The sequence below is a fragment of the Athene cunicularia genome, assembly GCF_003259725.1.
Source record: "Athene cunicularia isolate RWA chromosome 26 unlocalized genomic scaffold, athCun1 chr26_part2, whole genome shotgun sequence".
Lineage (NCBI taxonomy): Eukaryota > Metazoa > Chordata > Aves > Strigiformes > Strigidae > Athene > Athene cunicularia.
In genome coordinates, this window is record NW_020799137.1 from 2792059 (window position 1) to 2816853 (window position 24795).

At 42.3% G+C, this 24795-nt stretch overlaps 1 protein-coding gene across 1 annotated transcript; it reads left to right on the forward strand.

The window, feature by feature from the left end:
• The first annotated feature begins 3631 nt into the window (after positions 1–3631).
• On the forward strand, positions 3632–24795 carry C26H6orf106 (chromosome 26 C6orf106 homolog). The gene is made up of 5 exons (XM_026864382.1): positions 3632–3648; positions 6214–6368; positions 9994–10191; positions 12540–12868; positions 21527–24795. Exons 1-5 carry the CDS (start codon positions 3632–3634, stop codon positions 21560–21562), a joined length of 735 nt encoding a protein of 244 aa, XP_026720183.1. The 3' UTR covers positions 21563–24795.

The window sequence follows — 24795 nt, forward strand, 5'->3', positions numbered from 1 at the left end:
CCCCCCCCCCCCGCCTTCAGCTGTGTAAGTTCAGCTTAAAGCTTTCAGCTTCCCTTAGTGGTCCTTTTGGATCATCTAATGTCTTCTAAGGTAGTTTTCCCAACCTCATGGTTTAGTACATGAGATACCTTAGTGTAAGATAACTGGCACACAAATTTTACTTTCTGAAATTAGGTCTGTTGAAAGCTATTCACTGATTAAAATTCCAGTGCTTCAAAGCATCTTGAGACTTTCCACTTAATTGCCATGTGTCATCTCTGTTGAAAATGTTTGAATTGAAAACTCCAGGTAAAAGTGCTTCCCTGTGGTGCAATGAGTGCATCTCCTCCCCCCCACCCCCTTCAGCTCTCTCTGAGGCTTTTGGTGAGGTGTCTCCCGCTTCAGGAGCAGCAGCTTAGCTGTTTGAGATGTCCTAGCCCGTAGTGTTATCAGCCCAGTTCCCCAGTAGCTGGGGCAAATAAAATCCAAATACAATACTAGAGACTGAGACAAAAGGAGTGGATTTACGCTTGCCTCATTTGGATGTCCTCCATATACATTTTTAGTCTCTCCCACCTGTATCATGTAGAGATGTTCCATTATTTAGGAGTGAGAAATTACCCATCTGCTGCACTATTTCTTTTGCACATTTCTTTCTGTTTTTAACACCTTATGGGGTATTATAGTGTCTGGTTACATACTGCATTTGGAGAACGAGAGAAGGGTTTGTAAAGGCTTGAGAATTCAGTTACGGAAAGAGCACAAGGTGTTCTATGTAGCATATTATGTTCCGGAGACTTTATTGTACTTTTATATCGCTGCTCAGTTTTTTTCATAGCACATTTCCTGGAGAATAACGCCTGAGTTGCTTTCCTCACGGCAAAATATTTTACCATATGCGAGTGCTGAGAACATACAATGAACATACATTACAGCTTTGGCACTTGCCTGGCTTTTCCCTCCCTCCGCAGAGGGGGAGAAATGTAACTTGGCATTCACTTCATTACGGTTGTTCTGCACAACAAAGTGACCGAGTCCATTTGTCAAAGTGCTTTCTGCTCGGCCCAATAAATGTCCTCTGCGTGATGTGTGTGATCTAAGGGCTACATCCTGTGCGAAATGCTAAATTGAAGGCTAATTCAGTATTGCACTGAGAAGTCTAGCCTTTGCTTTTTCTGACAGCTCGGGAGAATCACAGCACTGGGAACGTGCACCCCGTAGCTGGTGATAGGTGGTGTGGCTGTAGGAACGAGCAGGAGCCAGGAAGAGCAAACCTTGCCTCTGGATTTTGAGCTTAAACTGTGACTTAATTTGAATTTTTACCTTCGAAAAATATTTCTTTAAGAAATAAAATCTTTTTCTTTGGATCTGTCATCAAAACATTTGACAATAAATGAAAACTTGCAGATTCCTATAACACAGTTAAAATGTTAATGTTAAAGTTGTTGCTTTCTACTATAAATGTTACTTTGAAGTGGAATTCTTGTGTGTCACCACATACATTAGACAACCTGTACAGCATTAGGGATTTTTTTTCGAGTTCAGATCTTTAAACTGCTGGATTGAGAAATACCAAAATCCCGAAATACCATTCCTCGTGTCAGCCGTGCATGGTGGTTGGTGGGAGAGGTGTGTGGGAAGGTTACAGCTGTTGCATGGGAGATGAGGCCCCCAATTCACTTCCCCTCTACCTGTTGTGAAAGTGTCTGTTTGCCAGGACTCTAATATCTCTCTTAGATTAGGACGACCTGTTTATATTGCTTTCCTTTCAAGATGCTGAACTTCTATATGTTGAAAGAATCTTATGATTTATTAGTAATAGAAGGATTAGCTCTTGTGCATATGCCCTGCTTTGCATAAGGCCGCAGTGAGTAAGCCTCAGTGCATCGGTTTCTTCACTCTCCTAAAAAAAAAAGAACCTGGTTCAATTAATTGAAAAATATTTCCAATTATCTGTATATTGCTTTTTGTTTGCACAACAGTTAGGTTGTATAAGGAGGCCTCTAGTTTGTGAACTGATTTGGGAGAGTTTTTTTTATTTTTGAACACTGCCTTGTGACCTAGTTAATTGGGAGTAATTACTGTCTAAATATATTGGTTTAACATAACAAAAGGCTGTCTGGAAAAAAAACAGAGAAGGGAAAGAATGGCTCAAGATAAACCACCCCTTTGCAAACACTTAAGAGTTGTTAAGGGACATCTCCAGAGCTATTAGCAGGGAAGGTTTTAACTTCACTATTGTAATTTAGCTCCTGAGGCTTGAAACGAAGCAGCAGAGCAAAAGAATTGATCTGAAAAGGAACGGTTTCTCTGGTTCTGCGGGTAGTATTTTGTTGGAAAGGCACTTGACACGTAAGAGTCAGGGATGCCCTTGGAGAGAAGGGAGTGGGATACCTGTAGTTAGAGTGGATTTGCATGATAATATGGAGCTATAATCTTTCTTTGCTTCTTTCACCACTCTCTCTTTCTAGAATCTTGCTATTAGGACTAAAATTGAGCACTGCTGTGATTTTAAGTAGGCTCACCTGGTAGCTGGGGTGATTTCTGATTGCGAGCTTTTTTCAGGAGCTTGAGCTTAAATCCTGCCAGACCTGCTCTGAAAGTATGGCAGAGCTACTAACTGTTGCAGTCCAGGACTGCTCTAAAAATGAAAAAAAATTGCTTCATTTAGGAAAGGTAAGGAGGGCCTGACACCTGAAGGGCTTTGTTAAGAAAGAGATGTATGGTCATCCCTGTAATTAGGAGAGATCAGTCATGTAACTTACACCGGCTGGGTTTGGCATGCTCATCTTAGTTTCAAAGTTGTTTGGTTTATAATAATAATTTATCTCATACGACAGAGAGCAAAGGGGTAGTGTGGTGCAAGTCACACCTAGGAGGAGTAAGAGAAAGCAGGACTGACTGTGTAAGCAGAAGCCTTTAGATGATAACCCCTTCCTCTCTAGAGGTCGAACTCTTCATTCCTGCCCCTGAAGTACATGCAGCTGGTGCTGTGCAATTACAGCTGGGGCAGAAGGGTAAAGACCTTAAATAAAAAAAAAAAAAGGTGTATATATATTTTTGTAAAAAAAGAGACAAATTTCAGGGCCTTGAGTGTGTTTGACCTTGAAGCCACCTCTCTCATTGATGTTTGCACTTGCTTGTAAACTCCACTGACGTTGTGCGTATAGTAGAAAGGCAGAGCAGCAGGGTGTACTACTTACTTGCAGGTTCTTGAGACTCAGGTAGCAAATAGTTTGCCTCTGGAAATAGCACTCAGTGCTGCATTCAAACCCACACTTGAGGGGTTTTGGGGGTAGGGAAGAAGGGGGAGCCCTGTCTCTTGGAAACAAAAGTTAGCCATGATACCTTGCTGGCTTTGCTGGTTGTGTTAGCAGAGAACATGACTAAAATGTGAGCGCTGTGGGTATCTCTTGCAGCACAGCAGTGCCATACGGCCTCTCAGTGGCTATCTCTTGGGGTTGTCTGTGTCAAAGAACTTGAACTTAAGTCAGATTTGCTTTGTCATCCTGACTTTGGCTCTTGTGACTTTCGATTTCTCTTTAGTTTCTGGAAGCTTCTTTTTAATTTTCTAGTGGGAAGGCCAGGATGTATCTGAACATCTTGTAGGTGTAGGCTCACCCTAAACAAAACCTGCTTCACGTTGATCGAAATGGTGGGAGCGGGAAGGTGGGTTTGTGAATATCTGATCATAAAAGGGTGGCAAATCTGTTTTTCAGCATGTGTTGTTCTTTAGTTAGTTTTTAACTAAATGCTGCAGACAACTGGGGTTGTTTCCCAATGGCAAAGCAAGCAATGAAATATGACACAGGGAGGGGAAGAGGTTGGCAGCAGGCCTATGTGCACAAATAGCCCACTACCTTTTGAAGTGTATTTGGAGCCAAGCAAACAAAAAACAGTCAGGCTGCCTTACAAAGAATTACAGTTAAAATCTTCCCCATGAAACTTTTAATTTTTCCTCTCGGTGTCAATAAAACGTCATTACTGACTGCTTCCAGAATCATAACTCACAAGATGTGGTATGTCTGAAAACGGGTTTATGTAGTAGTGTATTAGGGAGAGGAGGAGCTGTGTGTCTGTCTTTTGTAGCTCTTAGAATACCTTTTGCCTTGGGTTGCTGTAATACGGGAGGAAATCCTAGCGAAAACTAAACTCTAGATCATAGTGTTAGCTGGTTGAGCGAACAGGAGTCTCTTGGCACAGCCCTGTTGCGAGTTATGTAAATCTTGTGCAGTGTATAAGCAACAGGCGGTTGGTGACGTAAAACTGAGCATTTGTCTCTATTTATTGGCTAATGTGACATGCACCCTTCCTGTAGCATTTGACTGAGCTGGCTGTATTAAATATAGCCCTGACACTCCTAAGTAGAAAATGCCTCGAGCTGAATAATGGTTTCTAGTCTGAAATTCGTTGTTCTAAAGGTGGAAATCCTACACGGTGGCTCTTTTGTCTCCCCTTCGTATCAAAGTCCGCTCTGCGTTGATGGCCAAAGGCCTCGCTGTAAGGCTCAGTTGGCTGGATTTGCCAATTGATCGCCGTGGCCATGTTGTGCAGAACATTCCTCCAGTGCCTCCTAACGCTTTGGCTGTGCGCTGGGAGACTTAGCAGGATGTCGGTAACACGCAATGTGATTATCTTTTGTCATTTGTGATGGATTACCAAACTGATACATCTGTTGTTTAGGTCCTCTCCCAGCCGCCCCCATTGTGGGTGCTTCACCGATCTGCCTAATACTGCTATTACCCCCTTTGACCCCAGCTCCAGTGCTATTAGCTACTACACTTGGGATCCCCTGTGTTTTCTGTGAGGAGAAAGCAGGGATATTTCTCTCATGCAGTTCTGATTATCCAGAATGTCTTGTTTTATTTTTTTTTTCCCTGTGAACACTGTAGGAATTGAACAGGAGGCAGTTTCTTTGCTCACCGTTTTGAGCCTCTTTCCAGCTGGCAAGCAGTCCAAAAAGCCCTATGTTTGCTCTTTCTCAGGGTCACGCTGCAAATGTTTCTCTTGCTTTCACCTTGGATTTCTGGCTTTGGTTTAGACACATGACGCTCCACCACACAATACAAACCCTTAGTATAGCACCGTGCCCATACAGTGCAGTTTCTGACGAGCTTTCCGCATGGCTTTGTTTTTGATGGTGGTTCCCAGTTCTTGAAGGCTTTGGGTTTTTTTCTATCCTGCTCAAAAAAGCAACACGGATTTTTGTGATCATGAATAAAAAGTAGTTGTTATGCCCATTGCATTTGGTGAGATTTTACTCGTCTCTATTCTCACAGCACCTACTCACAAATAAATTAGGGGCTCAACCTCACAGACAGGCGTAAACAGAGGAATTACATGACTTGCCAAACACTTACATAATAACTTAATAGTATATCGTGGAGCAGCAGCTAAGACTCATGAATCCTCTTCCTGTTTGACTGTTCCTCTTTTCAAATTAATTATCATATGAGTTTCAACTACACCACTGCTCAGGAATCAATAGCATTTGTGGCTTTATGAATGTCCTTAATATATCACAGACTTCCACTGTCATTTGTCTTTATTCAGTAAGAACTTTCGACTCAAATGGTTTATAAGTTCCCTTGAGTTGTCACCATCCAGAGCTGAGCAGGCACTTTAATGATTAATAAATAGTCTTAAAGTACTCATGGCTCATACATGACCGTATGTTTCAAAAGCGACAAGGCTTGAGTTATTAACCATAGTTGCTGATGGCCCCAAGAGCCATTGTAAGAGCGTTCTTTGTGTTTTGTTCTCATCATGTGCTCTTTTTTGGACCTTTTGTGCCAAAATAAAATGGAGAATTTCAGTCCTTTGGAAATTAGCTCAGGAAAGAAGGCTGGTATAAATAAACTGCCTGGTTGTTTATATGCTGCTGCATTGCACTTCCCTCAGTGTCTGTTGAACTTTTTAGCAAATTTCATAAAGAGCTAATGGGGTAGAGATCTCCAAGACTTGCAAGTTCCAAGATTTCCAGTGAAAATAAGAAGCAGAGTAGAAAAGGGGTCTAAAATAGTGTCCCTGGCAAGTAAAATGTTATATTTTGAGCTCTCTTACCTTGGAGAATCCACGTGTGATAGAGAAAAGCTTTAAAAAAACTTGAGTAGCAGAGCTAATATAGTCTGGATAGTATTTTTGCTTAACTGTTTAAGATGACATATGTAAACCTGTGAAAAGGACTTGACCCACCTGTACTTCAGGTTGTAATCTCTCATTTTTACTTTCCAGGAATCTACAAGCCGCCATTGGAGCCTACTATGATTTCGAGAGTCCAAATATCAATGTACCCTCCATGTCCTTTGTTGAAGATGTCACCATAGGTGAAGGAGAGTCCATCCCTCCTGATACCCAGTTTACAAAAACATGGAGGATACAAAACACAGGTAAGGCTTTTAGACTGTAGCAAAACCCCCATAGCGTATATTATGGGATAGGATGGCAGATCTAATAGAAGAGGTGCTGGCTTAAGGCAGGGGGTTCACTTAACTGGGAATAGAGCCACCCTGTTCCTGAAGGAGGTAGCCTGCCAACCCATGCGTGTTCCCCTTCTTACATTGGCACAAACATTTTGTTGCAAGATGTGCAGCTCAGTCAGTTCACGAGTCTTGTTCCTTGTGCCAGCACACAAACAAAATCTGTAGGAGACTTCCAGATAAAATAAATTGAAGTACAAGGGGTTTGGGGATTTTTTTTTTTTATGAAAGCAGTTAGATCTGAAAATAGATTAAGAATCCTTAGCTAGTCGTGTTTCTGATCACTCCATGCAAATGGACTATGTTTTTAAGTCAATGAAGAGATGGCTTTCAGTCTGAAAGCCTTTTAGCTCACGAGCAGCACTACCCTTCGTCACACCATTTCTCTGACCGTCCCTGTTTGGACGTTGGGCTCTGGAGAACCGTGTTCTCTGTGGAGGCAGTGATGCAGTGAGCTGACTGAGAAGAGGTAGCGATGCAAGGGTAATGTGGCAGGTACCCTTTACTTTTTATTACACTTTGACAAAATTGTTTTCTCGTGCTCTTGAGAGGACGCAAGGCTGGAGAGACCACATTCCAGTATGAAATAAGTCAAAACAGTGACTGGGATCCAGGAAGTGAGACTAAGCAAAACACATTCTCAGGGCTTGATCTGTTGGGATGTAGTCAGAGAGAAAAATGAGATCCATGGATGCAAAGTGGAATACCTTGTCTTCAAGCATTGAAGTGACAGGATGTTGCATGAATGTTTAAGCTGTGTGTCTGAATTTAATTGACCTGCTTGCACTTCTGTGAAGAAGAATGATAGCACAACAAGGTATAATGTCATGAATCATCATGAGTAAAGTTCAGCTGTGTTAATATTTCTACTTGTAAATAACTGCAGTGCTGGAGTGCTGTACAGATTTGTGCTGAATACCAAAGTATAACAGAGACTAAAACCATATGAAAAATCCACAAGTATTTCATCAGAACATGGGAGATGAGAAGAGGGGGGTGTGTGTGTTTAGGAACACTGTAGAGACTGTATCTTAGAGGAAGGGCTTAATTATTTCAGTTTACTTTTTCTGCCTCCATTTGTTGGACTTAGTACAGTGGGAAGGCAACACATATGGCTGGCTTAAACTCCAGTAATGTGAAAAATTGACTGGCATTTTTTTATAAATGTCTCAAATACAGGTCTTAATGTAGTAAATTTGACAGGTCTTGTTTCTTCACTACTAGTATCTTAATTTGTGTATGTTATGACTACGCCCCTACCTTTTCTCCTTTCAGACTCCTTCCTCTCTTGTTCCTCTGATGTATTCTTTCCTACATGTAAATTACACCTTAATTTAACATCCTAGTTCAAGCAATGTTACATTGTTTTTGGAATGTTTGACCTGCTGAAATCCATGGGCCTTCTAAAATGAGGAAAGGGAGTTAATCTTGACTTACAAGTTCCTGGCAAGGCCAACATTTGTTTTGGCTTCTGTGTGGGTTAAAGCTTGACTTCTTAAAATGTACATCTGTACTCTTAATAGTGGTGCTGGAGGCCAGATCTTTGTTAAAACCATGCTGTTGAGGCATGTTTTAGTTAAATGCAACTTCGCATACTGTGTTATGACTGTGCAGTTTAAGAAGGACCGTAGCATTTTAAAACCATTTTATGGCTTAATTAAGGTATAATATCAAAGGACTATAGTGTTTCCAGATAATATCTGCTTGTTAGGTAGATAACTGAAGCAAAGCCAAGGTTTTTAACAACTCTACAGGAACCCTTGATTAAATGACTTCAGTTCTAGAACATGAAATACCTGAGGCATGTGTCACCGAAGCGTTTAGTGTCTGACAAGTATGACAGGCAGAGCTCGGAGAGATTGTCAGTTTTAAGTGTGCAAGCAGTAAGCTAGGTTCAGTCAGGTTTTCATGTGTGTTATTAAAAACTAATACCCTCCTCTGATACCTTCCAGGACGGTGCTTGGCTTGTGCCAAAAGACCAGTTTGTATAGTAGAACCATTGCTGAAAGAGCAGCAGGATTTAACAGAGTTATTTCCTCTTCCCACTCTACCTCCAGCTGCTGCTGGCTCTGCAGGACAGTTACTACAATTTATCATCTCCTGAGAGATGAGTGTACTGAAATAGAATGACATAATCATCATTTCATTTTATGGGGCTTATCAGTTAGAGCGTTCTAGGCACCTTGCAAAGCTAAAGCCATTAAAACCGATAAAAATCACATAAATTATTTAAACTAAACCATGTTGCTGGGCTGCCAACCTTTTCAGATGAGACTTCATGCTCAACTCCCACACGCCATAGTCTGAGGTCAGCTAGTCACTCGGCTCCTCTTTCAGAGCCTCCCTATCTCAGTACTGTTTCCAACTGGAGTGATATATCCTCCACTCTGAATATCCCACTTTACTTGTTCATATCATGCTTTCCCTGCTAGATTGTGAATTCCACAAATAAGAACTTGACTAGAAAACCAGTCCCTGCAATGTCTTCACTGAAGTATCCACATGGATTAAATTAGCAGGCAAGCTGTTGCAAAGGATGCTCTTTGGGGTAACCCAAGGTCAGAACAGCATCCACCATTCTCATCTCAGACTAGACATAGAGTGGCTCCAAGCTTCTTGGTGGTTCAGTCTTTCCTTGCCTGTTTCCATCAACCTCACCTAAGCAGAAGGTATTCTCAAAGTCATTGACTTAGTCATGTCACGTTACTGGGGAAGAAGCAAAAGAAAATCCTGCTAAACTGATTTTTCACGACTCTCAGCACTCTCATCTGCCCCAGTACTTGTTATCTTTGGCGGAGATGGCTGTGCTTGCAGCTTGTTTTCTGTATCTCTGCAGATTGCCAGGTCACGCTGTCAGTCCTGGTATCTGCAGTCTAAACATTGATCTCCACAAATAAATCATATGTTCACAATCCTTTCCACCTTTGCACGAGGCTGAGAGAAGGCTTGGTGCAAGAAGGGAAATAAATCCATTTAGAAAATAGTACTAGCTCTTCAGTTATAGTTTAAACTATGAGTTCCTCCTGAGACTGCTAACAGGCTTAAAGAGTGAATCCCTGAAAGAAAATGTTTCCAGCACTTTGTATTAATAAAGTGTATATTGATGTTGCAAGGCTCAGGAGCTGCATGTAGGGAGATGGAAAGAAATGAGGGTGGGAAGACCCCCACTGAGGTCTGACCTTGTCTCTAGCATTGTTAAAATATATGGGTGTATGTTGGTTATGTTGATTATTTTTTTTTTCAGCTGTTACATTGTGACTCTGAGAATTTTTCTGTGTAAAAAAGACCTAGAGATTATTCAAATAGAAATACAAATTATCCTGCTGGTCTCAGAATGGACCAGTTAAACCTTATTGAACACTGCATTCTTCTTCAGCATCCATTGCTGGCTGTGTTGTGTGTATCTTGGTATTCCTTTGACTGTTCAACAATTGCACAACTGTTTTAATAAGCGTGTTTCATCCAGTCTTACACAAACAGACACAAAGCTTTTCCTGGTGCACTGTCAGTAATTCTTTCTTCTGTTTAATCCCAGGGACAGAGGCGTGGCCCCCGGGGGTTTGTCTGAAGTATGTCGGGGGAGACCAATTTGGCCACGTAAACATGGTGATGGTCAGGTCCCTGGAGCCCCAGGAGATTGCAGACGTCAGCGTTCAGATGTGCAGCCCCAGCACAGCAGGAATGTATCAGGGACAGTGGCGAATGTGCACCGCCACAGGACTCTATTACGGAGGTGAGTGATCCCTTTTCCAGCACTTCAGGCTCTTCCTCATGATATTCCCACTGCAGACAAAATGGAGGCTCCCGGCCCTTTGCAGACACTCTCCTGATAACCACATGGTGAAGGTAGAGGTCTGCCAGCTCTGAGACTAAATATAGAAAATAGAATAGATAAAACATCAAGTGAGCTGCTTTGTTGTCTTGGTCAGCACAGAACTGTTATCTAAACAGTGGAACAAACAGCAGATTACACAAAGCTGTGAAAAACAAAGGGACTTGTGCAGTTCTCCTGGAGACTCTTTCCCAGTCAGTCCTTGTCAGGATTCGTTCCCAGTTTTCTGGTGTTGAACATCGTGAACTACATACGAGCGTAAAATAAAATAAGAAGTGGTGAAAACCTCATCTGAGAAGTTAAGGCCCAGGTTTTAATACAGTAATTTGGTGCATCTACTGTGAACGTTTTCCTGTGTTTAAAAACCACTTTTTGATATTTTGCCTGGTGCCTCAGCCTCAGCCACCAACATCTTCATTCATTTGGAGTCTTTCAGTCATTTTTAGCCAGCTTTAGTTTATAGCGAGAACATCTTTGTGTCTGTCTTGGCAGTTGGGAGTATCCCAAGTTACATGGCTTTGAGTGAGAGATGTTAGCACTCGGAATCAAAAATAACTCTTTGCTCAGAAGCACGGGGTTTTTGGCAGAATTGACAGTAAACGCACGACTCTTCAGTGTCAAAAGTGGATGTAACTTGTCCCTGAATAAAGGGCATGAATTCCTCTGTGCAGGTTGAAAGGCCTGTTCAGCTTGCCTTGCCTGCCGCAGGCCTGTGTGTCTGTAAAGCCAAGGTTTTCCCAGCTGCTGACAGTTCAAGATCTTACTGAACTTCCTGAAGTTGCACATTTTGCAAGAAAACGACCTACAAATTAAAATCCCTTTGGCTACCGAGCTCTGAGTCAAAGATGCCCTTCCCCTGCCGGATAATTTGCTAGTTGTCCTCCAGAGGTGAGGCTCTGGCGAGCAGCCGGGACCGTGGCTCGGTGTTTTTTCACCCTGACTCGCCTTTGGTAGCCCCGGGGCGAGCGGGTGGGCCGGGCGTTGTGCCGCGGGCGAGCAGCAGGGGGCACCGCGGTGCCGCTGGCGGCGGGGGGGAGATGGGGGGGTCGCAGTGTCCTGGGCTGTTGGGGAGCATTAATGGTCTTTACAAGGGGGTTACAGCCCTGGCAGGGGACTGGGGGGCCTTCAGCAAGTTGTATTTTTGGAAGGTCAACCCACCCCCCTGTCTTTAATTGGGTTGTAAAATGCAAACTAATGAGCCCCAGCCCCGTTCAACCTGGAGAGGGGCTGGAAGGAGAGCTTCAGCGAGTTAATGCTGCTTGAGGAGCCTTGGTGGTAAAACCCAGCAGGCAGAGGACCTGCTGTCTGCTCCCTCAGGCCACCAGTGGCAGCACAAAAGAGCCCCTTGTAGGTTAATGCTTGATCGCAGAAAACCTGGAAACAATTACGTGTGATGTGAGGTGCTGTTATTAGATCTGCTGAGATAAGGTATTGCTGCTGTTCTTTTTAATTTGCCCTCTCCATGCAGCAAAACAAGACTGGAGCACATTTAATGGAGAGGTGAGGGGGGAGGGAAGCAATAAAACTGAATTTGGGTACATACCAAGAAATGTAAATAGGCCATAATGTTTGCATGAAGTGTAAATGAAACGGTAAGTAAAATAACAGTCTTATCTATGTACAAGAGACAGACGCGCATTAGGTAAGAACTGTAAATATGTTCCTTATTCTAACCAGTAGTTTGCAAATTTATGTAATAGTCTACCAAGCTTGAGTATCTTATCCACCTACTGTGAATGTTTTGGAACTGGAATGGAGATATTTTGCAGTGAATTGTCATAAACAACAGAAGGGTGACTTAAAGGTAGTTTACTTTAATAGCCAAGCCTTTCAGAGCTCAACAAAAAGCATTGCCTTGTCTTTACCATCAGAGTAGAAGATTGGCAGTGATATCTCCTGGCTCTCATTTCAGTCTTGCTGCCTAGCCTTGGATTAAGTCATTTAAGGTTTTCTTTTTTCAGTGCATTCTATTGGTAATCTGAAGTGTGGAGCTTCAAGTTGTCAAGTTTTATGTATTCTTAGCTGGTTCATGTAAGTTCAGAAGGAGTAGAACTTGCCTGGTTTTCTTGAAAGCTTGGATACTAAACTAGTGTTTAATCAGTACTTCTGATGCTTCACAAAAATGTATTTTAAACAATCAGTCTTTTTTCTTGCTGTTGTAAAGGATAGAATTTGTGTTCTGTTTTTCTCCTTCTGCCCCCTTCTTCATTAACTCCACCTAGTGACAGCCCGAGTCTCTTTTTCCACAGATGTCATCTGGGTGATCCTCAGCGTGGAAGTTGGAGGACTTCTAGGTGTAACACAGCAGCTGTCATCCTTTGAAACAGAGTTCAACACGCAACCACATCGCAAGGTAGAAGGAAACTTTAACCCATTCGCCTCTCCACAGAAGAACAGGCAACCAGATGAAAACAACCTAAAAGACCCTGGGGGTTCCGAGCTAGGCACAATCAGCAAAAACACATGGGGGCCTGCTCCTGACCAAATCGAACAAGATCAGAATGGACTGTCACAAAACTCTGTAAATCTCTCCCCCAGCAGTCACTCGAACAACTTGTCGGTAGTGACATACAGTAAGGTAGGTGCCCTGGGAGAACAGGAGAATGGGTAGGTGATGAGACTGTGATGTATGTAATAGTTCTTCGTTACAAACTGCAAAGCCCTTCCCTTCTGCTTCTGCCAGACCTGCTAAGGAAGGTTTTGAATTTGACTGTCTGACTCTGCCAACTCCTCATGTTATATTAAAATATTTTTGCCTCTGATAGACTCTACCAGATCCACCTTTTTGGTTTTTGCTTCAAGTCCTTCTTAAAATTTATATAATCTTGTCTGGGTGCTGTAACTATTAGTGGCTGGAGCCTGCTCCAGTTGCGTGTGCAAATAAGTCAAAATATCTCTCTAGATGTGCTCCTGAGTTTTACATAATTTTGAAAAAAGAAGAAATAACCACACCCCCCCAAAACCTAAGATAAACCAGATAACTTCTTTTTAGCTGGTGTGGGGAGACTACAGAGCTCAACATTTTGATCCCAGAAGCTACCTGTCAGGAATAGTCAATCAAAGGACTATTCCTGTCTGTCCTTGTCTTGTTTATAATTGTAGGTGACTTTTAAATTATCTTTACTTTAAATCTCTCTCAAAAGCTTGCTTGGTGGATGCTATATGAGTCTGAGTGATATTTTGACTGGTTTTATTTGCTTGTGTGTGAAAAATGAATTGCAGGATTATTTACAATTCAGAATCCACCTGTTAATGCAGCCAGTATGTGTAGGTGTGTACTGTCGTATGTCAAACTAGTTTGATTTTTAAAATCCTTTAAAAATGCTTTACTGTACTTTAAGCAGGCTGTGTAGGACAATAACACTTGGTTGCTGAATGACTTAATAAAGCCCTAATGTTAGTTCACCTACAGCACTTTAGTTCCTAACTGGATGAACTGCCTGTCCTCTACCAGTGGATCATATTTTAGTGACCCTACTTTGCACCAGGGCTATGCATTTGTTTTTATTTTTTTTTTACTGATGGCATGCGCGGGATTGACTGTTTGACAGACTACCAATCACCCTTTTTGTGTTTTGCATCCCAAACATAAATTGCTATAAGCTGTATTGGCTCCTGCTTCAAGATTCTTGCTCACTAGAAGTGAAATGGATGGCTTAGGAAATGATGAGAAAATAAAGCCTTTCACCTATCGGTTCAAATACAGCCTGTATTAGCAGTGACTGAAAGTCACAGCCTTTTAGTGGTTGCTTGGTGGATAGTGGTGTTCCCTGAGGAGCCAGGCTGTTGTCTGACTGCAGAGGCTGTCTATATACTCATACAGCTGCTCTGCATAAACTTTTTCTCAGGTGCTTTGGGTGGGGAGCACTGCCCTGTGCCTGCCTGTTGTACATATCCTGGCAAAGATTGGTGACAGCTCTTGTATCAGGCTGATGAAAAAAAAAAAAATCAGTTACTAAGTGCAGCTTTGGTGAGATAGTAGGCTTCCCTTAAACCTTTCATAGCTGAAATGCTAGGTTTAATTTAGGTGGGAAAACTCAATTCCATTTTTCATGGTTAGCTTTTAGGCTGGAGGTAGCTGCTTTTTCCTCCTTGCCTGTTTTCTGAGTGCAGAGCTTGGTGATTGCTTCGTAGTTGATTTGCACTTGCAGATGGATGGATGTGGAACTGCTAATATATGCACTTCTGGAATAGTTCCTGCGTAGAAATTCTGGATGTGGCGTTTTGGCAGTAACGTGGCCTTCGGTTTTTGCTACGGCTCTCACTGATGTACCTATCCTTTCCCTTCCTAGTGAGAGGGGAGCGGGGTGGGCACCAGGAGGTGGGGTGTACCAACAGACTCTCTTGGCCGAGCAGTAGATGTGTGTGTCTCTCCTAAGAACGTAGGTGTAAGAAACCAATACCTATTGGAGGTGCAGAGGATATAGAAAGGTCAGCTATACTGTGGAAAAGAAAAGCCAAAAAGGAGAGTGAAGCACTACCAGAGAGGATTTCACTAAATTTAAGTAAGTTGTTTTAGCTAGTAACCCAAAGTTCACGATCAATACTCTTATGAGATGTGAGCCATTATAATCTAACCTCAGATATAGGGTAGGCGGTCTTTCTCCCCCTTTTTTTTTTCTTGTTTTGTTTTGGGTCTTTTGTTTCTTTTTGTATTTAGAGACTATTGTCAGGTGGATTTGAAGTAGATAACTTTCTGATTTTTTTTTTTTTTTTTTATTATTTTTTTTTTAAGGGTTTTTTTGTCTACTACAGTGTTCCTATTTGACATAAAAAAACAAGTTAGCTTTTCCTTTGGACACCATTATTAAGGTAGGTCTGAAGATCAGAGTCCTGTTCCAGCCTTGTGCCTCCTGTCCAGGGCAGGAGGCATTCTGCCATGGACTCAATATGCACACTGGTACAATACTGTTTCTGTCTTGAGTAGGTTTGACATCCTAGATACTTGATCTCATTTAAAATTGTCAGGTGAACATGCCCACCTTCCCTAGTACATGTCTAGTGCTATCACATGCCTCCTTCCTACAATCTGGAGATCCTTCTGGAAAAGATGATACTTTTTTTTTTTTTCTGAAAAGGAGTAATGTGTAAGCACCATCCCCAGCTGGGACTCAGACTTAGTGGAAAAGGGCTTTTTGGAGGTGATGTCAAAAGTATTAAACCACCTGAGTAGCAGATGGTGTTCCAGTACCTGTTAGGAAAAGCTGTATCTGGCCCATCTTCCCCACTTCCCTGGGGACTTGACCTGTACTCTGCTGCTTCAGAGGGGGAAAGAAAATACGTTTCGAGCTGTTGTCTTGTGATTGAATATTGATGTGAAAGGCTTTATTTCAATTTCTAGGAACAGACAAGAGTACTGTGGGTTGGTTACGTAGTTGCACATTAAGATTCCTGGATTTTATTTATTTTTGAGCAGGACCTCTAATATTTTTGTCTGCTTTCATGTACCCAGAGAATGGAGTGAATCCCTAGTCACGTTTGACACACCGTTTGGTGAGATACAGCAAAGGGGATGGGTAAGGTCTACTTAAGGTGTTCAGCAAGGCTTATGTCCCATATTTACAATCAGTATAAGCCCTTAAACATGTCTCAGATCACTGTGGAGGCTTCTTCTCTGCCAAGAGATCGTGGAGAATCCCAGTCATGCAGCTGCATGAGACCGTGAAATCTTTTGAGCTAAAACTAGCACTTTCTGGCATCTGCAGCTGTAAAACATACTAGAAGTTGCCAGACCTTGTCTGTGTTAGTTCTCCCTCTGGTGCAGCTGAGCAGGTGTGACTTGTCCTCTGAAATTCCCCACTGGAATTGTCTTAGCGACACTGGTGTGCCATCTGCTGCTGGATTAGACAAGTGTATCAATGTTTCACGTGTGGAAACATCCAAAATGCTTTTATACAGCAGCACAGAGTACATGGTTTGGACACTCTGCTCAGTGAAACAAACTTTTCTAGACAAAATCAAGCAAAACAAGACACTGAATTCCCTATAATCAGATAAGATGAAACCTGTGATACGGCTGAAACAAACTGAGTGTGATCTTTATTCCTGCTGTAGTGTATGCTTTCCCTGGGTCCACCCTGCTCACCTTATCAAATAAACTGCTGGAAGGTTGTAGATCAGGGTCTGTGTTCAGGGCATTGCTTTACGCATGTTGTTGTTATATCTATTCCCAGTGGAGTTTTTGCATGTTCTTAGAATTAAAGATGTGCTTAAGTGCAGGATAGGATGCTTATCTCAGGATAGGGATGAGCTGTATTAGAGTCCAGATATACCCATGCATGGGTATTTTATTCTCCTCTTTGGCAATCGCTTTCTCTCTGTATTCTCGAGAGAGATGAGGCTAATATAGCTTCCTTCTATTTACTCGCTCCTGTCTCATAGCAACACTGTCGAGGTCACTGCTGCTCTCTTGTGAGTGTCTTTTACATTAAAAGCGCAAGATGCAGTTTTACAGTGCCTGGGGAATTAGAGTTAAATTTCTTAACTAAGGAAAGAAACATACAGGTTTAAATGTCTGAAAAGATCTGAAGTGGATAGCCATATACTGACATTCAGATTGTACTTGTCACCTGTATATAAAAATATATCTATCTCTAAATCTGTTGCCCATAAGAATTGAGGAATTGCTGCCTTCTGTGTAGTGCAGAAATCTGCATGTAGACGTTCTGATTCTGCAAAGATTTGCCCGTACAGAACATTTGCGTAGTCACCGCCATAGCAAAGGGCGTTCTACAACTTGTCTGGTATTAATCTGTTCTGTTTGTTACTCATGCCACTCTTAAAAGCCCAATGAAATATAAGCATATTTGGAGTTCACTGAATTAAAAATCTTAACACCTCTTTTCCTGATGTATTTTTGCTCCCCATCTTCATTCTGTGTGGAGATTAACTCTGATCCATGCTACTTGAAAGCGTTCTATACCTGAGGGGGAACCAAACCTCTCTCTCCTTACTTGCCCTCTCCCAGTTTAAAAGTTGCTGCTGCTTCTAGATGCGTGCTTCTTCCAAACCAAGACGCTTCAATTTGCTTATTTTTGGGAATACCTCTAAACTTCAGACAGAATTTTTTTCACTGGAAACTATTTGGGTACCAAACTATATTTGTGAGTAAGGAAGACGCCCCAGAAATGTTTTCTTCCATGTAGGAGAGAAGCTCCTTCCATCCTGATCTGGTCTTTTAACTGGGCTAGTTACCATGTAGCTAAATTCATTTAGAACAAAGTGGGAGAACATTGGACTCAAAACTACCATAGGTACTTTGGCAGCCACACTGCTGCGTAGCATCTGCAGGCTAAACTGATGTTGCATGAGCTGGTTTGCTTATCTGGTGAAAAACTACTGTGTTTGGATGCTGCATGTTAGCTCATCCATGAAAACCAACAGTCCGTGTGCTTTTGGACTGTGGGAAATATGAGATAATCTGATTTTAGCTTAACTTTGCTCCATTGCAGGCCAACAGTTTCCCTGTTCTTTTATCTCTGCAGACTAAAAGCACGCCATTGATTAAGTTACAAGAGCTGAGTTGTTGCATGGTAACTTAATCATGTACCTGAGCCCTCATGTACTTCATCAGCTGTGTGCATCTAAACCAGCCCTACAAGTGGCTGCACTGTGAGGGGGTTCTTAACCTCCTGGTGGTCTTAACTGCCATGCCATGTTTGCACAGCATGCATGGAATAAAAATTTTTAAAGCGCTCAATACTTTGTTCTTCTGTTTGTGTTCAGTTTACGTAAGTTAGTCAAGAAAACTCTGCGTAGTTTGGAGAAGCACTGACTAGGAGCGGCCCAGGCGGTGATGAGGAAACGGGGACTTGTAGCGTTGTCTGATGCTACTGTCAGTGTACACTGGGAGACGCCTGTATTGCTTTGCAGCTGTGCATCAAACTCCTGTCTCTCTTGAAGTGTACCTTTTATTGATCTTGACTCAGTCACAAAGGTGAAATAAAGATAGCTATTTGAAAGCCTGTGTTGTGATGGTTTATGAAAGATTAACTTAATCTTTGTTTTATTTCTAGCACAGGTGCCTTCTTTTAAAGAGCTCAGTATTTACAAAGGCCTTTAACTTTCCAAAACATTGCAATTCCCTTCTAGATACAGAAGTCAAATGATAATTTATACTCATAATTTTCATGTAGAGTCTTGAAAAAAACCACGGTCCTCTGTTCTCACGTACTTAATCTGTATGAGTAGCCAGTATGCTTTCACTAGCAAGTTAGCAGTTACTTCTGTGGAAGATACTAGAAGAACTGAAAGTAAATTTGCAAAGCTGCAGCTGAGCTTCCCATAAAGACAGTGATCTCATTCTGAGAGTAGAAGGGAATTCACCAAAAATAGTGTGAATAATTCTTCGGTTGAAATCACTCAGAAAAACTGCAGTGGTATGCAGAATTATTTTTGCATGTTTATGATGTAAAATATTGCATACAAGGGATAATTATTCTTGAAAATGTCATGTAATGGAGTTTGGTATTTTCATTGCAGCAGTACCTGAAGTTTTCAGGTGTCAAGACACTATTACACTGTGCATGTTGAATAAATGCCATGAGAATTGCTCTGCAGAGAGCTTGCATCTTACTGAGGAAGAAGAAAGAAAGTATTCTCTGTCACAAAGGGGAGTAAGAGTTTCTTGCTCAGGGTCTGATGTTAAACCAAGTCTACGCTTGATCTTAAAGGGAAGAAAAAAGTCTGTTTTAATTTTGTAAGTTCTTGTGTACACTCATAAATCTCATGGGTAAGTGAAATGCAGTGAAGAGTGGCAGTCCCAAAAGACTTTGGGCTTTTTCTTCTTGGTGGAATTCATTGCACTGGGAGAAGCTAACCTTGATCACAGATTCTGCGACTGTTCTTGGAATTGCTCGGGAGAGAAGCTCATCTAGGGATGGCGGCCTGTTAAGTGCAGTGTAGCAAGTGGTACAAAGCTGTATGTACTTAGTAATCTGACACTCCGAAGGTGAGCTAAATTCTGGTTTTAATTAACACGCGGTTAGCATAATTGTGTAGCTTTAAATTACATGCTACAGAAAACAGCATCTGAAGATCCAGAGGGTTTCCCTGAAAACAAGGTTAATAGCCTCTTCCCAGGGTCCCTCTCTACATACAAAAAGACTAATGAACTGTTCTCATCTCTGACTGAAGCCGAAGCCTCTGGACTGTGTACTGATTAACTGTGTTAATTCTTGTATGTCATGGGGTGATGCAGATGTCTTGGCTTACGGCATGCACAAATTAGATCAACAAGGTTTTACCTGGGACATAAACTGTAAAATACATAAACGGTTCTGCGCCAGCTCCGCTGCGCAGGCGGTAGCTCCCGGCAGAGGGAGCAGGCAGCTGGGACCAGTTGATGTTTAAACCACTCTGGTGAGGCTTGCAAGTACTTGCCGGTCAGTATCAGCAAACAAAGCCTTATGTGCAGGTGACTAAAAGATGAAGCAAATTCTGGCAAATGTGTCTGTGCAGGTAATCGGCACCAAATCCTGTTTCTCTTCTGCAGAGCAGTAAGTGCAATAGCTTAACCCCTTTGAGGTGAGACTGCCTAGGATCTTGTTTTTAACAGTTTTCCTTCTGTGTCCTTTGGGGTGTTTTTGTGCATCTATTCACATAATTTTACTGTTTCTCTTCTGCTTTTCCCTTTCCCCCTGTTTCAGGGACTGGGTTTTTTTGGAGATGTTGAATATCTCGGTCTCTTGATTTTGGTGGGAGCTTCTCCTTTCTGAGGTGAACTATTGTGCTGGAATCTGCTGGGTGTTAGCTTTTGAAAAGCTTGCTTTACAAACTGGGAGTGCAGCATATTCCTGGGGTAGGAGAGTGTTTGTTTTTCCATCACTTGCATGTATTTCTGTCTGCAAACAGCTTCCCCAAGTTTCCAGTCTTCCATCCTTCCCACACAGTTGATGAATGTCCCGTTTAATTGCGTGCTAATCCTCCTCTCTTGGTTAAGTTTTGAGAGCTGCTCATAGATGCTTCATTTTATCATCTTTTATTTTGCCACCTTATACGTCCTGAAGAATTAACTTTTTCTCACCAGTTGTAGCAAGACTGCAGGCTGCTTATAGCACTGTATTTGTAACATACAACAGAGCTCTTGAACGTGGGTTTTTGCAGCTGGGCTTAAGCTAATGAAGTTGATTATGTTCTTTATGAGTCACGTTAAAGACTCATTGCTGCATGGCTTTGTGGCTCACACAGCAAGGTTGTTACAGAGTTGTAGGAGAACTCGTAGGAAACGGTGTTTCCTTTGAGATTTGCCCTGTTAAAGGCAGAATGATGAAAACTGAAGTCAGAGTTTCACTTAAAGACTTTGTGCTAATTGGGCTCTGGTCTGCCTTGCTCATCGGCATGCAGGGAAGAAGCTGGGCTGTGTTTTAAATAAGCATTTGCATAACGGTCTTCCAGCTTTGACAATGAAATGTAACGAGCTTTTCTCCCTCCTCTCACTTCTGACCCGAGTATGTGTCTGGATCTTACAGGAGGATCTTGTGTGTGGTTTGTACCTTCACCATTGTGACAAACTTTATATCCCCGTGACTTGGGAGATCTCTTGCCTGCCCGTTGGTCGCTTTCTTTTGCTTCCTGATGAAACCCTGAATAGTTGATTGAAACAATAGACACTACAGGAGGGAGTTCCTGTTAATTTGAGACCTGTTACTAGATCTGTCATTTAGGTCACTCACTTCAGGATGTAAAGGAGTGAAAATGGATTCCGTAGTAAGCATTTTGATTTTTTTTTTTTGTTCGATTTTTTTTTTTTTTTTCCACGTAAGGAAAAAGAGGCAGTTAGGGGAATGTGAATTTCCAAATCTTAATTGTTTTCTTAAATAGACTCTTCTACCAGTTACAGCCTCCTAACTGTTTGCTGTAATCTTTAGAAAGAGTTGTGAAACTGCAGTTGCTTAGCCTCGCAGGTATTGTAGTGTCTGTGGGGGATTTTTGCTCTTGTGTAGAAAAGACAAGTTCCTTTGTGGCCCGGTAACACCTGGCTATTACCTGGCCTAAATAACACCTGAAAGAGGTAAGTGGATAGCATCTGTCATCTCCGGGAAAAGCAGCCACAAGCACATGAAACCTGCGTTTCAGGGGTGTTTCATAAGGCTGGGCAGCTAAGGTCACGTTGGTGGGTAAAGGGTTGCATTTGGTTAAGAAGTACTGGGATGGGATGGTCAGAATTTGTAGGTGTGCACTGATCGATTTTATTTTTTGCCTGTTGAAATTGATTATGTCTCCAACTTTTTTTCAGGGTTTCCACGGTCCTTATCCCTTCGGACAGTCTTAAAACATAAAAACACAAAACGGGTATCGACAAGAGGAGAATTTAACAAAGAACTGACTTTTGGGGGAAGGGAGAGGGGGATTCATGGCAGACAGACACAACGTGGACCCCCCCTTCTCTGCCTCCGTGTTCTGGATAAAGAAGAAAAACAAAAGCCCAGTAACTTAAGACTAGCTGTTTCCAGAGGAAAATACAAAATCTAAGTATGCATGTGTGAATGCTGGATTTCAGGAGTGTTGTTAAATGCTATGAGAAAGAAAATATACCAACACCATGGGGTTTTTTTTTTTTTAGAAATCATTCTCACATAATTAGGTAGCTTAAAAAGTTTAAAAAATGAAAATGAAAAAGCCATCTTTAAAAAAAATATTTTGCCTACAGAGCGGTTGTAGTTTGAGCAAATGTTTAATTTCTGTTTGTTTCTTGTTCTTTTTTTTTTTTTTTTAAATAAGGGACAGCGTGCATTTTTACGGAACTGTCATGGTTTGCTTGCTACCGAATGGGAATTTGCTTAGCATCTTCTGGGGTTTGTGCAGTGACTTCTTTTTGTCAGACATTTTTAGTGACAGGTTGGGTCTGCACCTAGCTCTGCATTTTTAATATCATCTGCTGGTTTTAGTTACCAACTTTATAATCTTGTTTCTTCTTTTTTTTTTTTTTTTTTTTTTTTCTCTTTTGGTTTGGGTGTTGCTGTTAGTTGTCCTGCATGTCATTGGAAACCATGCTGAAGAACAGGTCTCAGTAGCAAAGTTGGAGAGAAAGACTGGGACTTCTAGGATAACGTGGAGGGCTCATTTCCCTTTCCCTTGTACATGAAGTACAGGCAAATACACACCCGTATTAATAAGAAACAGAATTATTAAAGTTCCAGAGCTGTCCTATGTGGTTAGCATCTTAAAAATACCTTTTTGTTAACTCTTGATGTACAGTAGCTGTGCCTAGAGCAAGCAAGCATATCGGTCTTGTGCCAAGAGGAAACTTTTTCTTTAGCAATAATTCACTTGGTAGTAGTTGCAAAGCTTCACAGAAGTCTTGTCCTTTTTAATTTTGAATCTCCCATTTTTCTCTTAGACTCTAAGTTCGCATTCATTTCTCCTGTGATAAAGCATTAGCTTTCAGGTTAATTGTTTGCATTTTTGAATGCAGAACAAGAGTTTGCATCATCAGCTGGATTCGGCTCTGTCGCCTTGTATTCATTGGCCTTTACCATCCTGACTTGTAGCTTCACTGAGGCTTTAACCTTCTAAATGGTCTCTCCAGGGGGAGGAATTACTACTTTAAAGATTCGAGTTGCTCTGCTGTTCCTCAAAAAAATTTCCTCCGGTTATGGATTGGGAAGTCCAGCGTGAGGGAAAGAGAATGGCAGGCAGTGAGTGCTGTGCTGGATTTCTGAAGTGCTGTGTCACCACAGATCCCGCTGAAGGGGAGTGAAGTGAGGGGACACCGTTTTATTCAGAAATGTGAACAAGGCTGGAACAGCCATCTGCCAAAGATACAGTAATGTGCAAAGCTCCCACTACCTTCTTCCACATCTTTCCAGTGAAGACTCTTGTTCTTGTTGGAGCAGAGCGCAGACTTTACTGCATGGTGTGTGGCTTTACGCTGATTGCTCTCGCTCTTGACTAGTTGTATTTTCTTGGCTGGCTTTCAATGGGGGATTCATTTTCACTGCAGCTACCAAGGACTCTCTTATCGTAGTGCATACAGATGGATCTTGTGGGAGGACAGTGGGAGTTCCTTGTATCCAACAGAGGAAGAATCGGGCAATAGATTTTGTTTGCATTTCAGAGGTTCAGTTGTTAAAGGTCACTGTTATCTGAAGTCTCCTTTCCAAAAGCTCTTTGCTGGGAGAAACAAATATAATGTAAGAAATTACATGCCTAAGAGGTGTTGCAGGCTTTGGACTCCTGGCTGTTTGCACTTGCAGTTTGGTGGGTGCCTGGGTCTCTCGGCGGCTTGCTAGAGCTGGTGAGCGTTAGGAACCCCTGGTGCTGTGCTGCCTGCTCCGTGCAGCTGTAGTGTCTGGTTCTTGTCCTGTAACATCATTTTGCCTTGGCTCAGTTATCTCTCAGCCTTCAGTCTAGGCAATGATTTGCATCGCTGGGGTTGTGTGGACAAGTGGATTCTTTCCTCACTCCCTCCTTTCCAAGCACGTGGCTTGTGCAACAAGCTCTGAAGCCGTGAACACGTCTCTGGCCATCACACCTCTTGTGATACTGAAGGTGTCTAAAACACTGCTGTTTGTCCAAGTGATTAGGTGATTCCTTATCTTTATTAGCTCTTTTATCATCTGTGTAGTGGAAGGGGGGCAAAATTAACATCAGAGTCTGTATGTTATAGCTGGTGCTGCAACCTTTGCCTTTTGTCAGCTGAGGCATCTGGGACACCCTTGAACTTGGATATCCCCACGCTGGCTTGCTTCTGCTCCTGGCCACCTCTGCTTCTCCCGTATATAATGGCTGCCACATCTGTGTTCCTGTGCTCCTCCTATGACTGAATTTTCCTTGGGAAAAAAAAAAAACAAACTTGCATGCACCCCAATAGTTGTGTGCTTTCCCACTCAGAAGGCATACTTGTTCTGCGCAGACCTGAACTCACTCTCTCCTCTTGAGTGTTTTTTGGTCCGTGGTGTCCTTGTGGCAAGGGTCACTTACTCCAGGGGGTGAAGAAAGGCAGGGCCGGATCCGAGTTGCTGCTGAAATCTGCAGCGTCTTGCTGCTCACATCTCCGCTCTCCCCCAGGCAGCTGAGCGTGAGCGCTCTTGTCTGTGGGAACGGTCACACAGAGCGCTGTGTGCTCTGAGGGTTGGCCTTGTAACCCTGGCTGTGATAGTGGAGGAACATTTAAATTAGTGGTTGCTCTACCTCTGGGTTTTTCCTCGAGTAAAAAACTGTTTCGCTGAGGCCAAAGGTGGCTTTATCTCTTCTGGTTCCTTGGAGTTCAGTGGTGCAGCCAGCCCTCAAATTGCTCTCACTGTCAGGTTTCCAGCTTTTAAAGAGGGGGATTTGAGATGTATTCAGCAAAGCTCTCTCCAGGTGACTTCAGGACACTGTGATTGTATTGGTTTCCACAGGGCTGATGCATTCAAACTCGTGGAGTCTTAACATCAGATACATGAAACAAAACAGCCTGGCTTTTCGAAAGTGCTGAATGCCAAATATTTTTGTGAGCCTGGAGTGTGTGTGGTGGCTCGGATAACCCGATCCACGTGAGTTACGCAGAACTCAGGCCTGTTA

What these genes read in the sequence shown, in the direction of transcription:
- C26H6orf106 (XM_026864382.1), top strand. An exon ending in ATGGAGGATACAAAACACAG is followed by an intron (nt 6,369 to 9,993) that starts GTAAGGCTTTTA and finishes GTTTAATCCCAG; the next exon opens with GGACAGAGGCGTGGCCCCCG. An exon ending in CACAGGACTCTATTACGGAG is followed by an intron (nt 10,192 to 12,539) that starts GTGAGTGATCCC and finishes CTTTTTCCACAG; the next exon opens with ATGTCATCTGGGTGATCCTC.